Raw genomic sequence first — 18,908 nt, forward strand, 5'->3', positions numbered from 1 at the left:
CTTCCATCTCTCCTTCAGCTGCAGCTTCCATCTCTCCTTCAGCTGCAGCTTCCATCTCTCTTTCAGCTGCAGCTTCCATCTCTCTTTCAGCTCTATCTTCCATCTCTCTTTCAGCTGTATCTTCCATCTCTCCTTCAGCTGCAGCTTCCATCTCTCCTTCAGCTGTATCTTCCATCTCTCCTTCAGCTGCAGCTTCCATCTCTCCTTCAGCTGCAGCTTTCATCTCTCTTTCAGCTGCAGCTTCCATCTCTCTTTCAGCTCTATCTTCCATCTCTCTTTCAGCTGTATCTTCCATCTCTCCTTCAGCTGCAGCTTCCATCTCTCGTTCAGCTGCATCTTCCATCTCTCTTTCAGCTGTATCTTCCATCTCTCCTTCAGATGCAGCTTCCATCTCTCTTTCAGCTGTACTTTCCATCTCTCCTTCAGCTGCAGCTTCCATCTCTCTTTCAGCTGTATCTTCCATCTCTCCTTCAGCTGCAGCTTCCATCTCTCCTTCAGCTGCATCTTCCATCTCTCCTTCAGCTGCATCTTCCATCTCTCTTTCAGCTGTACCTTCCATCTCTCCTTCAGCTGCAGCTTTCTTCTCTCCTTCAGCTGCAGCTTTCATCTCTCTTTCAGCTGCAGCTTCCATCTCTCTGAGAATATGCTAATTATATTGTCTTTGCCACCAGCCCTTATGCAAAGATCTTCTTTTGGAATTCTTCCACCCTTTTTAGTACGGCCCATGATGATGATGCTTCAAACTTTTTCTAATCCCTTCAAATAGACACATACGTAAAATAGGTTATTGGAATAGCTTTTTGTCAGCAAAGATGTTTTTTTTATTGAATTGTTACGTCAATTAATGCAAGATTTAATTGGTAAAAAATTATTAGATAAGCAGTTACAATGAGTATCACAGTGATTTTCAGGTCTACACACCAAGTTTATATTAGATAAAATCGGATTATTAGACAGGTTAAACATACAATGTATATCAGGGATGTACAAAGTACGACTCAAATCATGGCCCGCGGTCAGATTTCATGCGGCAGATGTTATGCCGAGAAGTGCATCCCCATTTGGTGGAGCGCAAATGCATCCCCATTCGCGGGAGCGCGCGTAAGCCGTTTCAGGTGTGGATTATTACATTTATCAAATAAAGTTACAGTGATAATAATGAGCTGTTTCATTCCTTCATCTGTTTTCTCGTTTCTTCATGTAGATGAACAATACTTGTACACTCATGATAATCTTGACAATTGTCCAGTTTAGAGCATCTCTTTAACCTATTATTATATAATTGTACAAATATTCCAAAGTAAGGGCTGTGACTAACACGTTTGTAATAAGCCTGAAAGACGGCTGGAGACATTTTCTGTAAAAATAACGGCAACGAAATTGTGACTTTCCAGAGCGAGTTACTCCACACTCTGCAATCAACTACGGACTCATCATTAGAAAATATCATACTTTATTTTTGTTTATGTTTCCATGTGGGCTGTACACCACTAGGGTACAAAGATTGTCATGGGTCATTTTTGACCCGTGAATTATAAAAACATTTAAACACTAGAAAAAAGTTCACTGTTTTTTTCCCTTTCAATATAATTAATTCAGAAGTAATTACTTCACATCTATATAATAGCAATAATAAACCTTTATTACGTAAAAGAAAACTGTTGGTCCAATTGACAGTTGGTTTGTGGTAAAAAAAAAAAAAGTGTAATCCTGAAAACTGGTGATTGTCTTTTTGTATTGTGTAACAAAAAATACACGATAAAAAATGTATTGAATTGAGTTGAATAGATAAATAACAGGTGGTGTCATCATACAAAATAGATTTTGGATTTAAAATTCAATTAAGTTGCTTTATTTTGGGGATTTGGTAGGGCGGGTCATTTTTGACCCATAGGACAAAGGGAGTAAACAGAATGTTAAGACCGCACAAGGGTTAAAAAAAGCAACGCAATGCTACTAAAAATACTTGGTGCATCACTCGCATGTAAATGGGTGAATTGTAAACCTGCCAGTGATGTGATCAAGTCTAAAAAAGTGTTAAAATCTTTAATTGCTACTAAAATAACATTACACCTGTGTACTATACTGAGAGCTTTCCCTTTTTCACTTGACCCGACAGTCCTTTAATCATGGCACTGGCTGGGGTAAGAGTTCTTGAGTTGGCAGGTCTGGCTCCTGCACCCTTCTGTGGCATGATCCTCTCAGACTTTGGAGCCAAGGTGATCTGCGTGGACCGCACCATGGCACCCACGTCTTTGGACACACTAGGGCGGGGGAAGCGGTCTGTGGCCATCAACCTGAAGACCTCAGAGGGCATAGCCTTGCTCAGGAGGCTCTGCGTTCAGTCTGACGTGGTCCTGGAGCCTTATCGTTGTAGCGTTGACACGTTATTAATTAATATTTACCTCGAAAATAGCAGGGGCACCACCTCTTTATTTTAATTTGTTACGTTACAGTCCAAAGAGGAAGACTGTTTAAAATCTTGCAATCCTAGTATGTTATATTAATACTCAATTAATAATCAATCTCATTCTGAGTCGTGCGTCCTGTTTGGAGTGGTAATCGGCTTAGTAACTGTCTGTGACGCTCTTAAATGGGTTAATACAAACATTTATTCAACATTGCACAGGTATATAGGTGTATAAACAATTGATAAAGAGACAGAAATTAGAATTATTGGGGACACTCAAAGGGGATAATAGGGAAGAAAGGAGCAGGCCACTAACAGGGTTACCTATCAAAAATGTGACTAAATCTGGTTCATAACACGGATATTGTGCCAACGGTCTTCTGCCCGCGGAGGTCTGCTCATTCGTCGCTTTCAGAGAAAGTTTTCACTTTATCCACGGTTTCAAAAGATCTCAAACCAGCACCTTACTTTGTCGTAGCAGCGTAAGGGATTCCGTGGTTCTTTCCTTCTGATGAGTTGGTGTCGAAGCGGTGTTCCCGTGGTAACCAGCGGGATGACGTAGAATCGACTTCTTCTTAATTCTTCGTCCTTGGATGAAGAGTGGCGGCTTGGCTGGGCTGTATGAGTTGGCACACACTCGCGTGTGTTGGACCAGACTTTTATATAAAAGAGAAGGGGAAGTCTAAAAAATTGGGAATTAATAGTTACGGAGAAAAAGACAAGAGCTGAGATAAGAGGGCTGAGAGCAAGAGAAGAGATAAGCAAGGCAAGAGATAAGACAAGCAGGGCAAGAGATGGGATTTCCTGCGCGCCTCTCTTTTAAGCTGGAGATCACATGTCAGCTTTCGTCCAATCAGAGTTCAGCTGGCTTTTGACCCAAGGGAAAAAGGGGGGTTGACCACGCTGAATTCATGAGACAAAAAGGGGGGATTTCTGCTCCTTTCTTATACCGTATTTAACCCATATGACAGTGATTTTAGACAATATAATGTTCTTAACAGACAATAATGTTGCATACAAGCAGGCATAAACACCCATATGAGCATTGACAGTTATCAGCATACAATACTTCATATTTATCATGATAGAAATGGTATGACAACTTTTGGTTGCTGTTAATTTAGAATGATCTGCAGCTGTTTGGGTAATACCTGTGGAATTAAACACTATTAGGTTATGCATTGCACATAATGAGAACATTAAACATCCGTAGTTGAAATTGTCCATGGTTGTTTAGGCTGACATAGTGAAAAGTGTCCGTTATCCATGTCCTTTGGGGGGCACTGTGGCTCCACGAGAGGGATTCCTTTTAAATCCAATATTCATAACTTGGTAATTAATGAAGGTAAGAGAATGGCGAATGTTTCAAAATGATCTGTAGATTTGTCCAGTAATGATTTTTACACTTTCAGTCTACGGAAAGTGAGGTTTATAGTGGAATTTTCACTCTCTGAAAATAGGGAAGTGTGGCATTCCTGTGGTTGGTCCAGCAGGAGAGTTGAGCTTACATCTGCTTCCCTTATCAGGAGGTGTCCTACATAATTTATTATTCGTAGCTGGTCTGGGGGAGAGAAGACTCGGAAACAAAGAACCCCATTTGGTTGGTCTCACATCTGGCTCCGTTATCTCCTTTGAGCTGATCCGTTGAGAGGGTCGTAAAGAGGGTACGTTTCTTGATGTCAAGAAAGGTTGGATCTTTATGTAAACATCTCCGTGCTCTGTCTTTCCTGAGAGCACGCTACATATCCCCCACTTGATTTGGAGGTGTCCTGGGGAGATCTCGGAATCACGGAGGAGTAATCCCAGTGGTCTCAGGTTCAGAGGTTGAGGTCTTCTCTGAGGTGGTTGTTGGCTTTTACTATCTTGTAGTACTATTTTACTGTAAGACTTATGGAATTAGAAAAACATATAAAAAGATATAACGAATTTAACTACGCTTTCTTAAGGGACTATAGTCGTAGCCTGAAACTAATGTCTAACCTATCTTCTAGCTAATTCTTTATAAAAGGGTAAATGGACTAAGTAACAAAGAAAAATCAAAAAGGGGCAGAGGTGACAGAAAAGTTGGCTTAGAGTTATACTTCATTCGCTAGTTCGTGGACTGCGGGGGAATATATGACTCGGGGTTCTTCCGATTCTGTCTCCTCATCAAAAGTCACTAGATCGGTGGTGTTTTTGTCCTGATCTGGCTTCTTACGTTTGTTACGTCTCGTGGTCCATTTGAGTAGGTTAATTTGGCCCTGGAGGGCGTTAGCGCGTCGAGAATATAGGTACGCGATTCCGAAGGTGAGGAGGTAGCCTAGGGCAACCATAGTCGCGGTTACTGTGTCGGGGCCTGACCATGAGTAGGATATAGTTGGTCGGGGAGGTTTGTTGCTGGAGGTTATTTCTTTCAGCACGTTCTCTATGGGACTGACGTCAATGGTTTTAAAACCTTCAAATTGGAGTTGAGTGACCGTGTCTGCCTCAAGCTCCAGGGATTGCTTTGAGTAGAAATCGGAGATTTCTATTTCCCCGTCGTATTGGTCAGGATTAAGGTGGTAAAGGGCCAGGTCTCCTATGTGAAGGATTGCGCCTTCAGGAACTGTGACCCACAATGTGCGGTTTGGTAGTTCCATTTTGGTAGACGTGTCGTGTTGATCGTAACTAATAGTGGCGGTCTTCGCTGGAGTGTTAACCAACCAGCGACTTCCCACAGTTTCTGCTTGGGTGTTAGTTACTTGGTATTTTGGTGTGAGAGTTGTTTGGCACTGGGAGTCTTCGGTGAGAAGTTTAAGTCCACAGAGGCCCCCAGTGTCGTCTCTAACGAATGGTTTGCTGGGGCAGAGATAATGAATGTCTCTGGTAAGGGTGCACATTTTTAAATTGGGCGCGAGGTAGAGATCTGGAGAACTATCGTGGTACGCTACCACTGTTGGTGTGTGCACTTTAACGTGGGTTTCACCTTTCCAGATTCCTACGTTGATGACGTCTTTTAGTCGGTAGATGTTGTCGAGGGTAACTATGGGAAGATTAATGAGGAAGGCTATTTCGCGGCCTTCGGGATTTACGTGAATGGGGACTGCGCTGCCTAGTGTATAAGCTAGATGTGCTTGCAAGGGGTTAACAATTTCTCTAGTGGCCGTGGACAGAATGTCCTGTACTACGGCTAGCGACACTAGGTACGGAGGGATTTTTCCCATAGCTAGAGTATCAACGGAGGAGCTAACATCTCTTATCAGATCAGACATGAGCATAGTTACCAGCTGTGTGTGAGCATAATCAACCTTTAAAACTCCCAGCAGTGTGTCTTCTGCTGCGACTGTCTTCATCAGGGTTTCACTATGGGAGTTCAAAACCAAGACCGTGCCTTCCACAGTTTTGGTCACCGTGCTGAGCTGTCCTCTCTGCAAGTCTAGTTGCTGTTGGATGCCCGGGATTTCACCCTGCAACTCACCCATATGACGCTTTATCGCGGCAATGTTTACGGCATTCACGGCTGACGCCCCCAAACTGAATAGGGAGCCGACGGCGGATGCGGCTGCCAGTAGTCCCCCAATGAAGCGTTTCTCCCTTCTGTTCGCCCCACTCAGTTCTGATTGAGTGATGGTGAACTTCTGGAGTTGTTGCAACATATGGGTGATGTCTACCTCCGCATGAGTGATGACTTCTCTCTTCCACCGAGCGCCGGCCCACGAAGTCAGTTTGGCGGAGCTAGGCACGTTCCTCGTGCACAGCACACTAGGACTGAACCGGACATACACCTTCTGGGTGTGTAGCCTGCAGTTGGTGATCAGGAGTCCGGGTTGTTCCATTAGAACAATTCCGGAGTCTGGTCCGGGTTCAACGATCTCAGTCCAAGTGGGAATAGTTGCCAGTCCCATCGTCGCAAGTATGAGCCAGAGTGTCATCATCCTGGTGAAAAACAGTGATGGATATTAGGGCTTATTTCAAATTGATACACTTTTGGTTGGACGGAGGTTAGAGTTGGCTAGTTCACCCCCACTTGCAGTTAGTGTGTTAGTAGCTTTTATTAGACAGGCAGTCGGATCGGGAAGACGGACTTTAGTTGGAACTATTCTGGTTTTGCCTATTTTGATTTTAGTTCCTTGCTAATAATATTGTTTAGGAGGGAGCTCTGTGTTCTTTTCTTTTATCGTTTTGTTAAGGCTTTTGCTCCCCCCCTTGTGGATCTCGGTTTTATGGGTTTGCTGAGACCTGATTGTCCTTTGCGGGTCCCCTAAAGCTTTTATGTGGTCTAATTTGGTTTCTGTGGACCCATTTGGACTTGGCTTCTTTCTGTCCTTGGCTGATTTTTATCTGATACACCACTGGTGACAGTTTTTCGGTGATCAGGTGGGGTCCTGTCCATCGAGGAAGGAACTTTTTGGCCAGCTTTCCAACCTTGTGACTCGTCTGTTCACCGGTTTTGGTGAAGTTGTAGTACCAGACCTTGTCCCCCACTTGGAGTTCCTCCTGTGAGGCTTTTTGGTCATAATAGCTCTTTCTTCCCTCGACCGATTTTTCCAGGTGTTTCTGAGCGAATGCAAAGGTTACCTGTAGGTGTCTGCTGAGGTCCTTCATGTACTGGTGAGTGGTGTACGCTGTTGCTACACTGGCTTCACCTGGTTGGTAGAGCAGATGCAGTGGCATTGTCATCTGTCTGCCTGTCATCATTTCAAACGGGGAGATTCCCGTTGCTTCGTGTGGTGTTGCTCTGATGGCCATTAAGACCAACGGCAATTTTACATCCCAATCTCGTTGGTTGGATGCAACGTACTTCTTAAGTATGTTCACCACAGTTCGGTTGGCTCGCTCTACTTGACCTGAGGCTCGCGGGTGATAACTGATGTGAAAGTTTGCTTTCACACCCAGAGCTTGCCACAACTGTTGCATGACTTCTGCCGTGAAGTGTGTTCCTCTGTCTGAGTTGACACGACTCGGAAGGCCGAATCTTGAGAACACATGGTTCATGAGCAGGTAGGCGGTAGTTTCAGCTGTATCGTTTGCAGCTGGTAGGCATTCTACCCATTTGGTGAATGCACATGTAACCGTGAGGAAGTATTTGTTGCCTCTGGTTGATTTGGTGAGAGGTCCCACCCAGTCAATTTGGAGGTCTGACCATGGGAATGAGATGCCTCTCCTCTGCAACGGAGCCCGGTGTATCGGGTTTGTCGGCTGAAACTGGCAACACACAAGGCATCCTTTGATGTAGTCGGCTACATCTTTTCTCATTTTTGGCCAGTATGCCACTTGTTTTAACGCGCTGTATGTTGCTTTGACACCTTTGTGTCCAGCCGCGGGAAGGTCGTGTGCGTGCACGAGCATCACCCCCCTTTGGTTTCGAGGGACCACGAACGCAGGTGAAGAGAGTGCGTCGGAAACATGAACTAAGACACCTTTGACCAACCGCAGGGCTGATCGAGTGGCAAAGAGTTTCTTTAAATCAGGGATGTTATTGAGGTCAGACACAGAGGGTGTGTTTGAGTCGTCAGACACGAACAACACCATTTTATTGATGGCAGGGTCGAGCGATTGAAGGGTGACCAGGTCAGTGTCGGTGAACGCTGGTTTCACTGACACTGATCCATCGTTAGATGTCTGGGCGGGAGGGTTCGTTTTGGAACGCGTCACCACACAGACCTGTGGTTCGGAGGAGTCCGCGGTGGCTGCGGTTAGCCACGAGGGATCCAGTGACCAGGGGATGCCATGCATCGCTCCCTGTTTTGCCAAGGAATCAGTTAGATCGTTCAGTTCTTTGTCTTGCCCCGGTACACGTGAGTGGCCTCTGACCTTTTTCCAGTAGATCTGCATGTCGTTGGACTCAATGGCGTGGTTACATGCCAGGAACAATTCTTTATTTTTCACAGGTTTTCTGCTGGAAGTCAGGAAACCATTGCGTTTCCACGTGGCAAGGTGGCAAGAGAAACTGAGACGAGCGTAGTTAGAATCAGTACAAATCAATAAGTCTTTCACACCTTTTTCTGCAGCGAGTTGTACCGTGATCAGGACACCTGCCACTTCTGCGTATTGGGACGACTGTGAACCAAGCTGGAAGCTTTGAGGTTCATAGGGGTTGTTCTGGAGCCAAACGACGCCTGCACCTGCTCGTGTAACCGTGTCATGATGAAAAGAACACCCATCTACATACGCAGTAGTCATGTTTTTACACACGTTTTCATCGTAGTAGTGATGGTGGGGGTTGGTTACAGGTGAGGGTTTGTCTGTAATTGCACAGAGTGGAGGTGTATCTGCAGTGCAGTTCTGACATGCAGCAAGATCGGTGCCGAGAGGGCTTTTTTTGTTCTGCGCGTAGCGGACTTCTAAGTCGAAACTTTGCAGAGCCATTAGCCATGAGGCCACACGGGCATTTGTTACAACTCCATCCCTTATACGTTGGCTGTTAAGGAACGTGGTAGGTTGGTGTTGTGTTTCTACAATGACCTTTTGGCCTCCAAGGTAGTTGGAGAAATGTTTAACTGCCCAAACTGTGGCAAGCAGAGCTTTTTCACAGTCAGAATATTTCAGCTCGGGTATAGCTAGCGTTTTACTGGCGTACGCCACTACTCTCTTATCCTGGTCGTATTTCTGATACAGACCAGCGCTTAAACAGTGAGTTGAGAAGCCCACTTCGAGGTGGAATGGTTTGTCGCAGTTAGGGTAGTTTAAACATGGTGCTGTGCACAGTTTTTCTTGTAAGGTGGACATGGCCTTTTGTTGTGGCTCAGCCCAGATAAAAGGTGTGTCCTTTTTAAGTAGTTCAGTTAGAGGTTTTGCTATGTCGGCATAGCTCTCAATGAACTGTCGAGAGTAGTTGCAGACTCCTAAGAAGCTGCGGAGCTCAGAGACGTTTGAGGGAACTTTGATGTTACTGATGCCCTGGATGCGGTTAACTTGTGGCTCGACACCACTTGGTCCTACTAGGAGACCGACGTAGTCTACTTTGGTTTTGCACCACTGACATTTTGAGAGTGATATTTTTGCACCCGCAGTGGTGAGTTGACCCAGGACATGGTCGATTTCCTGAATGTGTGCATCCAGGTTGGGGCTACGGAGAAGGATGTCATCGACGTAGATGAGGTTACCTCGTTCGCCGGCATCAGGACATGCTTTGTTCAGAAATATGTTGAATTCAGCAGGTGAGTTGGCGTAGCCAAAAGGACACCTGGTGAATGTATATTGACGGCTAGCGAACGTGAATGCCAACTTGTGTTGGTCCTCAGCGTGTACTGGAATGGTCCAGAAACCCGACGCCACGTCTAGAGTGGAGAAGTATTTGGCATTTTTAACGCGAGGAAGTTCTTGTTCAAGCTGAGTCATTGGCCACCTCGAGAGAGGGACCTGTTGGTTGAGTTTTCGATAGTCGATCGTGAGTCTCCATTTTCCATTGGGTTTCACGACCGGCCAGAGCGGTGCCGAGTAAGTGCTGTTACAAGGCCGAATGATCCCGTTTTTCAACAGGTCGTCTATTATTTCTTGTATAGGCTCCTGTGATGCTAGAGGAATCTTATACTGACGCACAAAAGTTGGCGGTGCGTCAGGTGGAGTAGGAATGCGCATTGAGTGGATTGTGGTTAACCCACAATCCGAAGAATCAAGTGAGAAAAAATCCTGATATTTGAGAAGGGTTTGGCGTAGCTTGTCGCGTTCCTCGTCATTAACGAGAGCGTTAGCTTGCGTTACCACTTCTTCGATTCGATCAGCAACATTAGGGGATGGCCCTGTTGTTACTTTTTCCTGTGCGTCGGGAGAGTCTGGGGTTGATGTAACCGCCAAGACGTCAACCGTGTGAAGTGTCATTTGTTCATCATGACTAAGATCAATGCGACTGACTGAGTTCTGGTCGAGAGTCACGACCGAAAAGAGTGCGATCGCCCTTGAAGGCTTTGTGTAGACAACGTGGGTTGTCTGATGTTTTGGGAAGAGTGGAGTTGGGATTTGTCCCAGTATTGGGATGCCCAGCTCAAAGTCATGGAAGTCAGTACTGATAAGCCAGCCCAGTGGCGTGCCTTTTGGGATCAGTATGGCTTCCTCGCCGATGTTGTTGATCAGCAAGAATGTGGTCCTAGAATTTAGGCCCAAAAGAGGAGTTGCTTCCAGGGACAGTCCAAGTTCGAAGAACAGTGGCGAAGGTTGAAACAGAGCTTGTGAGTGGTTAAGGCTCTGGCCTGGTTGCATGCATATCTGGAGAGGGACATTCGCCGTGCGTGCTGGTATTGTGGCATGTTGGAAGTTAGCTACTTGGCATACCTCTGGAATTGTCTGTCCTGACTTCAGGTTGTCTGCGTCAGGCAGATAAGAAGAATCACGCACGGTTGTTAGTGACCACAGAATGTTATTTACTGTGTCAATTTGGACTCCTAGTCTCACCAGTATGTCGCCTCCTACGTACACTGAGTGTGGAAGGTCGGGAATAACCAGAAAAGTGTGAATCAACATTCTGTTATTCCACTTTAATGTGAGAGCACAAACACCCATGGCAGTGAGTGTTGTGGTTGGTGTAGGATCTAATGGGAAACGGAAGGTCTTCTTCACCATCCGGAGATTGGCGTTTTCTCGTGCCAGTGACTCATATAGATCTTTACTGATTGCGGATTTATCAGCCCATAAAGCTATAATCACATCATCTATCTGCGACTTTTGCAGTTCAAGACCTCCGAGCACCTGTGGACAGTACTCGTCCTGCGTGGCTGACGGTTGTAATGCACACAGGAAAGTGTCTCGCTGTGTCGCGAGCTGCGTCACCAGGTTGTCAGGGTCGGCCTGAGCGGCTGGACTGCTGTGGGCAACCTCATCGTGTGTTACGGTTTCGGACGGCTCGAGTGAAGTTATCTGTTGGACAGAGTTATGCTTTTCACTTTCAAGGACATAGCAGCTAAAATCTTCATTGTACGGAAAAGTAATCGTCAGAGGTTCTCGCACTTGTGCCCACACTTTCAATCGTTTGAAATCGAGTAAAGGCTCGAAACGGTTCAGAAGATCTTTTCCGACAAGCAAAGGAATGGACTCAAGCGATGACACATACACGGGATGAATCAGAGTCATTGGTCCGATTGACAGTTGTATCAGAGATACTGCTGACAGCGTAGTGTTATTAGAGGCGTACGGGTGCACCTCCAAAGAGCAAGGTTGGAGTTTTAACTCTTTATTGCTGTGGTTTGCTGCCTTACGAAGTCTGTTAAAAAGAGATAGAGACATTAAAGTTATATCCGCGGCAGTGTCGAGGAGAGCTTCATGTCTCAGCACATCTTCCAAGGTTAGTGAGATGTAAAACTTGCGTGCGACTCCCTTTTCAGAGAGGTTGCAAAGAAATTGGTGTACAGGTGGTTCAACTTGTATCAGAGAGGCATCCTGGTCAGAGGAGATCTCTTTTTGATCCAGCTGTACAACCAAGACTGCGCTAGGTGGGAGAGGATCTTTTGCCTCTTCTTCTGTGCTGTTCACAGGAGTTTGTGACTCTGTTTGAGCCTGTTGTGGGTCTAGCTCAGATTCTGGAGTTGGCTCGGCTACTCGTTCTGGCTGTGAAAGGGAATCAGCTGGCAGGGCCAGGTTCTGTGTCACAGTGGTTATAGACAGAAGATCAGACTTTTTGTTAACTTTCTTTTCTTTCATTTCTTGCAACAAACGTTTAATATTGTCTATCTCATCCTGGCTGAGACCAAAGGCTTCTTTTTCCTTTTCAGGTCTCATGCCTGGAGAGTCTTTGTTGCTCCTTTTGTGTGAATCATTCGATTCCTGTTGGGATAATTTGGACCATTCCGTGCGTGGATGTCTGTCCCGAGGCCTATTTTTATAGTCACCCTGATTCTCCCGAGCTGGGTATTTGGGAAACCGGTTTGGGAAGAACTTTCCTCTGTGAGGGTTAAAAGGAGGTTCGTTTTGTTCTGCACGTGAGTAAGATCGCTCTTTACTGGGCCAGTGAGGTTTCGAGTAGCCGTCTCTCGGATGAGACGGTTGAGTCTGTGATGTCTTGTGACTCTCACTAGACCGCTGTGGTCGGGTGTCGTGACCAGGTGCCTTACCCCTTTGGGCTCCTTCGAGCTCCATAGGTGGGTGTTCGGCGTTCAGCGTCAGAACAGTGTTATGCTCTGGCTGTTTAGCTTGTCTGTGTTTCTGGAAACCTAAAGTGGCCCACTCACGGAGCTGCACAATTGTGGCTGTTCGCGGATTAGCCATGACCCCCAAGTGGTGACTAGTAACGGGATGGAGATTTTGGATGAAGAGCGTTTTGAAATTTATATCTTCCTCCATTCCCTTGTCGTTGCGTGAGCCAAAATAAGCTTTGAGGAGACGGTAATAGTACTGCTGAGGCAGCTCACTACGTCCCTGTTTAACCATCATGGCGGTACTTAGACCAGACTGAGACAGCTCATCTGAAAATTCCCTCTCCATCGTTTGACAGAGAAGTGCATAATCATTTTGGATGTAATCAAGCTGACGTTCGATGAATCTACTTACTTCACGGCTGGACGTGATTTTAATCAAGTAGATTTTGTCCGTAATGGATGCGTTTGGAAATCGACGCAAATAGAAGTCAATATCATTTAAGTAAGCTCGGGTGTCGTGCGGCCCCCCAGGAGTGGGTTCGAACCTTGGCACGTTGCGAGCGATTTTGTCTAATTCTCGGTCAGAAGGTCCCAACGGTGTGTGGTTTCCCAGAGCAAGGACCGACTGATCCAGTCTGGTTGGTTCTGGGGACTCACCGTGGGCTCTGAAAGGATTTGGGGTAGCTGGCCCTGTTGGGGGAAAGAACGACTCCCCCTGGGCTCCCTTATAGCTAAAACGGCCTTCCTTTTCTGGTTGAGAGGGATCATGCATTTTCAGTTTGCGTTCAGCCTCCAAGGACTGACGTAAATCTCTTTTGGCATTTATCAACTCTGCTGTTAGGCGTTCGTTTTGCTGATACGCTTCATTGATTTTGTCTTTAGCTTCGCCGAGGTGTTCCTGCAAAAGCTGTATCTGTTTTTGTTTAGCACTGAGATGCGTCTCATAGGATGCGACTTCAGTGTTCAAATCCTGCACTGTCTGCAGGGCGTCGTGGAGAGGTTGTTGCGAGTCCTTATGGGCTTTATTAACCTCTTCCAGTTTAGCTTGGTTAGCCAGCAACTCTTGTTGGCACTGCTGGAGCGATTCCCCAAGCTCCCCGTTTATCCCTTTTAGTTGATTCATATCTCTGTCTGATTGTTCAACCTGGGTTGTTAATTTCTTTATTTGGTCAGCAGCCTGGCTTGCTGTCCTTTCAGAGACGTCTAATTTATGTTGGAGGAATTTCTTTTCCTCCTGTAATTGCGTTATCGTTTGCGACCGAGTTTTGAGTTTTTCAGCGGCTTGCTCCACCACCTTATGTGCATGTTTGAATCGCGCGGAGAAAACGACAGCTAAGCTCCCCAATAACTTTGTTAAAGTTTTGTCTTTGGGCGTCTTCGCTTCCACTCCTGCAATAAGTTCTGACACTATTGCCCCGAGCTCGTTGGGGTCAGTGCCTGTTATTTTGTTGACATAACCTGGAATTAGCTCTTCAGTCAAATCCATCAGGGTGTTTTCCATTGCTTCGAATGGATCGTCCTGACTGGACGTGTCAGAAGTCATGTTGATTTGTCGAGAAAAGTTTTGTTAATCTATTTGTTTAGGCGTAACCGTGGTAAGCAGTTAGGCAAGTTATAGACTAAGTTTAGCGTGTCTGGAAGAAGGGAAGGAAAGTAAGAGAAAGAAAAAGAAAAAAAAGAAAAAGAGAAAAAAAAAAAAAAAAAATTTTTTTTTTTTTTAATTTTAAAATTAATAAAATAAAAAAAAAATTAAAAGTAAAAAATATTAATTAATGATCAAAAAAAATTAAAAGTGTATCGCTTAAAATTATTTAATTCCAAATTGCTTTTGAAATTAAACTTAAAACAAAATTAAATAACAACAAGATGGAAATAATCAAACAAAAGAAAATTCAGAAAGAAGTATTCCTTAATAAAATTTATCTTACTTGATTAAGCCAAATTATTGATAAGTTCTTTCCTTCTTCCAAGTGTCGTTCCTTTTCTAATGATGTTAATTTTGGGGTTGCTGATTGGGGTGTCACAATTTAGGAGTTGTGGATATAATCCACCGTTTTAGGTTGACTCTCTTTTAACCTTAAAAATCAGTTACTGTTGAGTTTTCTGATTTTAAATTTCCTATTTATTCAAGAATCGTTTTTCTCTTAGACCCTTAAACAAGTTATGCAAACAGTCATTGTTAGTACAGGAATTAGTTGTGAACCACGTGATTGCTTTTCAATTCAATCACTTCACCACAAGTTACAATGGCGCTGGTCAGATTTGTTACTCAAACACCATTTCCCAGAATTCCTTCACTTTGTTGTAATTAACCAAGCTACCAGCAGATGACGCTAAGGCTCGTTCTTGTGTTATTTGCAGCGGACTTCCAGGGGAAGAGTGAGAAAGTGCTGACGTCAGATGTTGACAACTTTGGCACCTCCCACTCAGGAAGACTCGTTAGCGTGTGGCTTTCTTTTTTTTTTTTCACAGCAATTTAGCTTGGTAGAATCAAAACCAAGCTTTTAGACATCAACATTCATGTCACAAGCAAAAAGAAACACGGCGGTTTCTAACACAGCTTTGCAGAAAAGACAGCAGCAGTTTGCGAGACGTGGCAGTCTCCACTTTCCACCTTAATCTTTTTAAGGGCTTCCAGCACGTCAGCGCTTCTGCCGACGTGCTGACTCAATTGGGCTCGTGCTTCTACGAACACCAAGTTAAAACAGACTTGCCTTTAGGCACTTCAACTCTTCAAAATTGACTAAATTACCCTCTCTTCGGGAGGTCACAATATACGCCGTAGGCGTTACTTTCACCGGCCACGGGAGGTTTCGCCGTAGGCCTGTCAAATCTCCTGACTGTTTGTAAACAAACCAGCCGCAAAAACTTAGGTAGCTACTTCTAGTTTCTGCACGGAGTCCTGAGTTCAGCAGGCAACACCGGAGTTTCGCGGACAGTTGTCTCTGTTTCTCAGAGCGGTTAGATCAACATTGGTTACTCGCAATCATTGATCCCCACTTGGCCATATATTATTGAGCGTTTTACCACGCTCTTGCATGCAAAATTACTTCAGGGGGAAGCACGCCCAGGCAGTGCTGGTGTGTTCCATTTCTGTGTTTTTGTAATTCTTTCTTACTACAAAAACCATTCAAACAACAAGTTTATGCGTCCATAAAGTTCGTTATTTGGCTCTATATCTTTGCTTTAGTTAACTCTTAACTGCAGGAAACAAACAGTTTGTAGAACAATGCTCACACACACAGGCAGTTTTGCTAAGCGCGGCTACTTCACAAATAGCCTCACACGGGGCACCAAAAATATGTAGCGTTGACACGTTATTAATTAATATTTACCTCGAAAATAGCAGGGGCACCACCTCTTTATTTTAATTTGTTACGTTACAGTCCAAAGAGGAAGACTGTTTAAAATCTTGCAATCCTAGTATGTTATATTAATACTCAATTAATAATCAATCTCATTCTGAGTCGTGCGTCCTGTTTGGAGTGGTAATCGGCTTAGTAACTGTCTGTGACACTCTTAAATGGGTTAATACAAACATTTATTCAACATTGCACAGGTATATAGGTGTATAAACAATTGATAAAGAGACAGAAATTAGAATTATTGGGGACACTCAAAGGGGATAATAGGGAAGAAAGGAGCAGGCCACTAACAGGGTTACCTATCAAAAATGTGACTAAATCTGGTTCATAACACGGATATTGTGCCAACGGTCTTCTGCCCGTGGAGGTCTGCTCATTCGTCGCTTTCAGAGAAAGTTTTCACTTTATCCACGGTTTCAAAAGATCTCAAACCAGCACCTTACTTTGTCGTAGCAGCGTAAGGGATTCCGTGGTTCTTTCCTTCTGATGAGTTGGTGTCGAAGCGGTGTTCCCGTGGTAACCAGCGGGATGACGTAGAATCGACTTCTTCTTAATTCTTCGTCCTTGGATGAAGAGTGGCGGCTTGGCTGGGCTGTATGAGTTGGCACACACTCGCGTGTGTTGGACCAGACTTTTATATAAAAGAGAAGGGGAAGTCTAAAAAATTGGGAATTAATAGTTACGGAGAAAAAGACAAGAGCTGAGATAAGAGGGCTGAGAGCAAGAGAAGAGCTAAGCAAGGCAAGAGATAAGACAAGCAGGGCAAGAGATGGGATTTCCTGCGCGCCTCTCTTTTAAGCTGGAGATCACATGTCAGCTTTCGTCCAATCAGAGTTCAGCTGGCTTTTGACCCAAGGGAAAAAGGGGGGTTGACCACGCTGAATTCATGAGACAAAAAGGGGGGATTTCTGCTCCTTTCTTATACCGTATTTAACCCATATGACAGTGATTTTAGACAATATAATGTTCTTAACAGACAATAATGTTGCATACAAGCAGGCATAAACACCCATATGAGCATTGACAGTTATCAGCATACAATACTTCATATTTATCATGATAGAAATGGTATGACAACTTTTGGTTGCTGTTAATTTAGAATGATCTGCAGCTGTTTGGGTAATACCTGTGGAATTAAACACTATTAGGTTATGCATTGCACATAATGAGAACATTAAACATCCGTAGTTGAAATTGTCCATGGTTGTTTAGGCTGACATAGTGAAAAGTGTCCGTTATCCATGTCCTTTGGGGGGCACTGTGGCTCCACGAGAGGGATTCCTTTTAAATCCAATATTCATAACTTGGTAATTAATGAAGGTAAGAGAATGGCGAATGTTTCAAAATGATCTGTAGATTTGTCCAGTAATGATTTTTACACTTTCAGTCTACGGAAAGTGAGGTTTATAGTGGAATTTTCACTCTCTGAAAATAGGGAAGTGTGGCATTCCTGTGGTTGGTCCAGCAGGAGAGTTGAGCTTACATCTGCTTCCCTTATCAGGAGGTGTCCTACATAATTTATTATTCGTAGCTGGTCTGGGGGAGAGAAGACTCGGAAACAAAGAACCCCATTTGGTTGGTCTCACATCTGGCTCCGTTATCTCCTTTGAGCTGATCCGTTGAGAGGGTCGTAAAGAGGGTACGTTTCTTGATGTCAAGAAAGGTTGGATCTTTATGTAAACATCTCCGTGCTCTGTCTTTCCTGAGAGCACGCTACATCGTAAAGGTCAGACCTACACTACAAGGGGGTCTTTAAAGGGCAATTTAGTACAGGATGGTCAAAGTCAGTGTTTCCAGAAGCAAAGTCGCTAGTGGAAGGTACTAATTGCCTCCCTCAGAGCTGTATTTGAGTACATCAGTGGAGTAGATGTGTGTGGGATCACAGTTCTTTCCAGTACTTGTAACTGTGTTAATGTTAGAATATATCGGATATTGTAAACAAACTCATTGTGATTAGATAAGAGCAGTTTAGATGCACTTTTTGATTGATATTAACCTCATCGTTAGTTATAAATCTTGAATTAACCTTTGATGAGCTTGAAGCTAAGTTTGTAGTTTTTACATACACTAATAAGCTATGCCAGACTTCAAAAAGATTCCAGGGTCAAAAGTGCTTTATCAAATCTCCTGTCAACGGATCTTAAAGCTACGACATAAGCAGGCCCCCGACTGAAGTGTTTCTGATTACTGACCCTACTTACTGTTCAGGTGTGATGGAAAAACTGGGCCTCGGTCCACACGAGCTGTTAACGGAAAATCCTTGTCTGATCTACGCTCGTTTGACGGGCTACGGCCAGAGTGGGTCGTACGCCACTGCAGCTGGGCATGATATCAACTTCCTGGCCATGTCAGGTACTGTAATAATACCTCAGATATGTGTACACCTTGCACTGAAAATTGAAGGAAATTTCATCAAGATTCATAATGATGATAGGAGACAATTCACTGATGTTGTGAGGGGCAGGTAGACTGATTCCTTTCTGTCCCTCCTCTGACTCATGTATTCATGTCAGAATGAAAAAACAACATGGATTCTACAAGAGAAGTTAAAGTCTACTTCTCAATGCGGTCAAATAACTATAAAAAATTTGCTAGTCATCAGCTATACTGCTAATAAATGTTTCTAACTAATCAAGGTCGCTCTGCATAGACATCTCCTTCCTGTTTACACCTACTTCCATGCATGAAGAAACATGTGATGTGCAATAAAAATATGTGCCTTTGTAACATCAGTGAAATGACGTGCCTCGTCTCTACAACGGGGACAGTGGAGAACTGAATGTCTTTGGTGGTTCAAGCTCGATGGTGATTTTGAATGTGAAATTTACCTCTCTGGTACAAATTTTTCGGAATATCCCAAGAACACATTAGTGCATTCCAACTACATTTAGTTTTGTTGGGGCGGCTGCAGCTCAGGAGGAAGAGCAGTCGTCTGCCAATTGGAAGGTTGGCAGTCCGATTCCTGGCTTCGCCAGACCACTTGTCAAAGTGTGAAGCACGCTTGGGCAAGACGATGAACCCCACCTTGCCTCTGATGTGTCCATCAGCATGTGAATAAGTGTGATGGCAGGAAAAGGCATCGCTGAGCCTGTTACACTGTACAGACTA

At 44.4% G+C, this 18,908-nt stretch overlaps 1 protein-coding gene across 1 annotated transcript in view; it reads left to right on the forward strand.

Moving 5' to 3' along the window:
* Positions 1-2,089: 2,089 nt before the first annotated feature.
* The window catches only part of LOC142373346 (alpha-methylacyl-CoA racemase-like), a 30,010-nt gene continuing 13,191 nt past the window's right edge, over positions 2,090-18,908 (forward strand). Inside the window, exons 1-3 of the mRNA XM_075456546.1 lie at positions 2,090-2,370; positions 8,602-8,607; positions 18,009-18,152. Coding sequence (XP_075312661.1) covers positions 2,130-2,370; positions 8,602-8,607; positions 18,009-18,152 — 391 coding nt within the window. The 5' untranslated portion in view covers positions 2,090-2,129. The remainder of the gene's footprint in view (positions 2,371-8,601; positions 8,608-18,008; positions 18,153-18,908) is intronic.

The sequence above is a fragment of the Odontesthes bonariensis genome, chromosome 22, assembly GCF_027942865.1.
Source record: "Odontesthes bonariensis isolate fOdoBon6 chromosome 22, fOdoBon6.hap1, whole genome shotgun sequence".
Lineage (NCBI taxonomy): Eukaryota > Metazoa > Chordata > Actinopteri > Atheriniformes > Atherinopsidae > Odontesthes > Odontesthes bonariensis.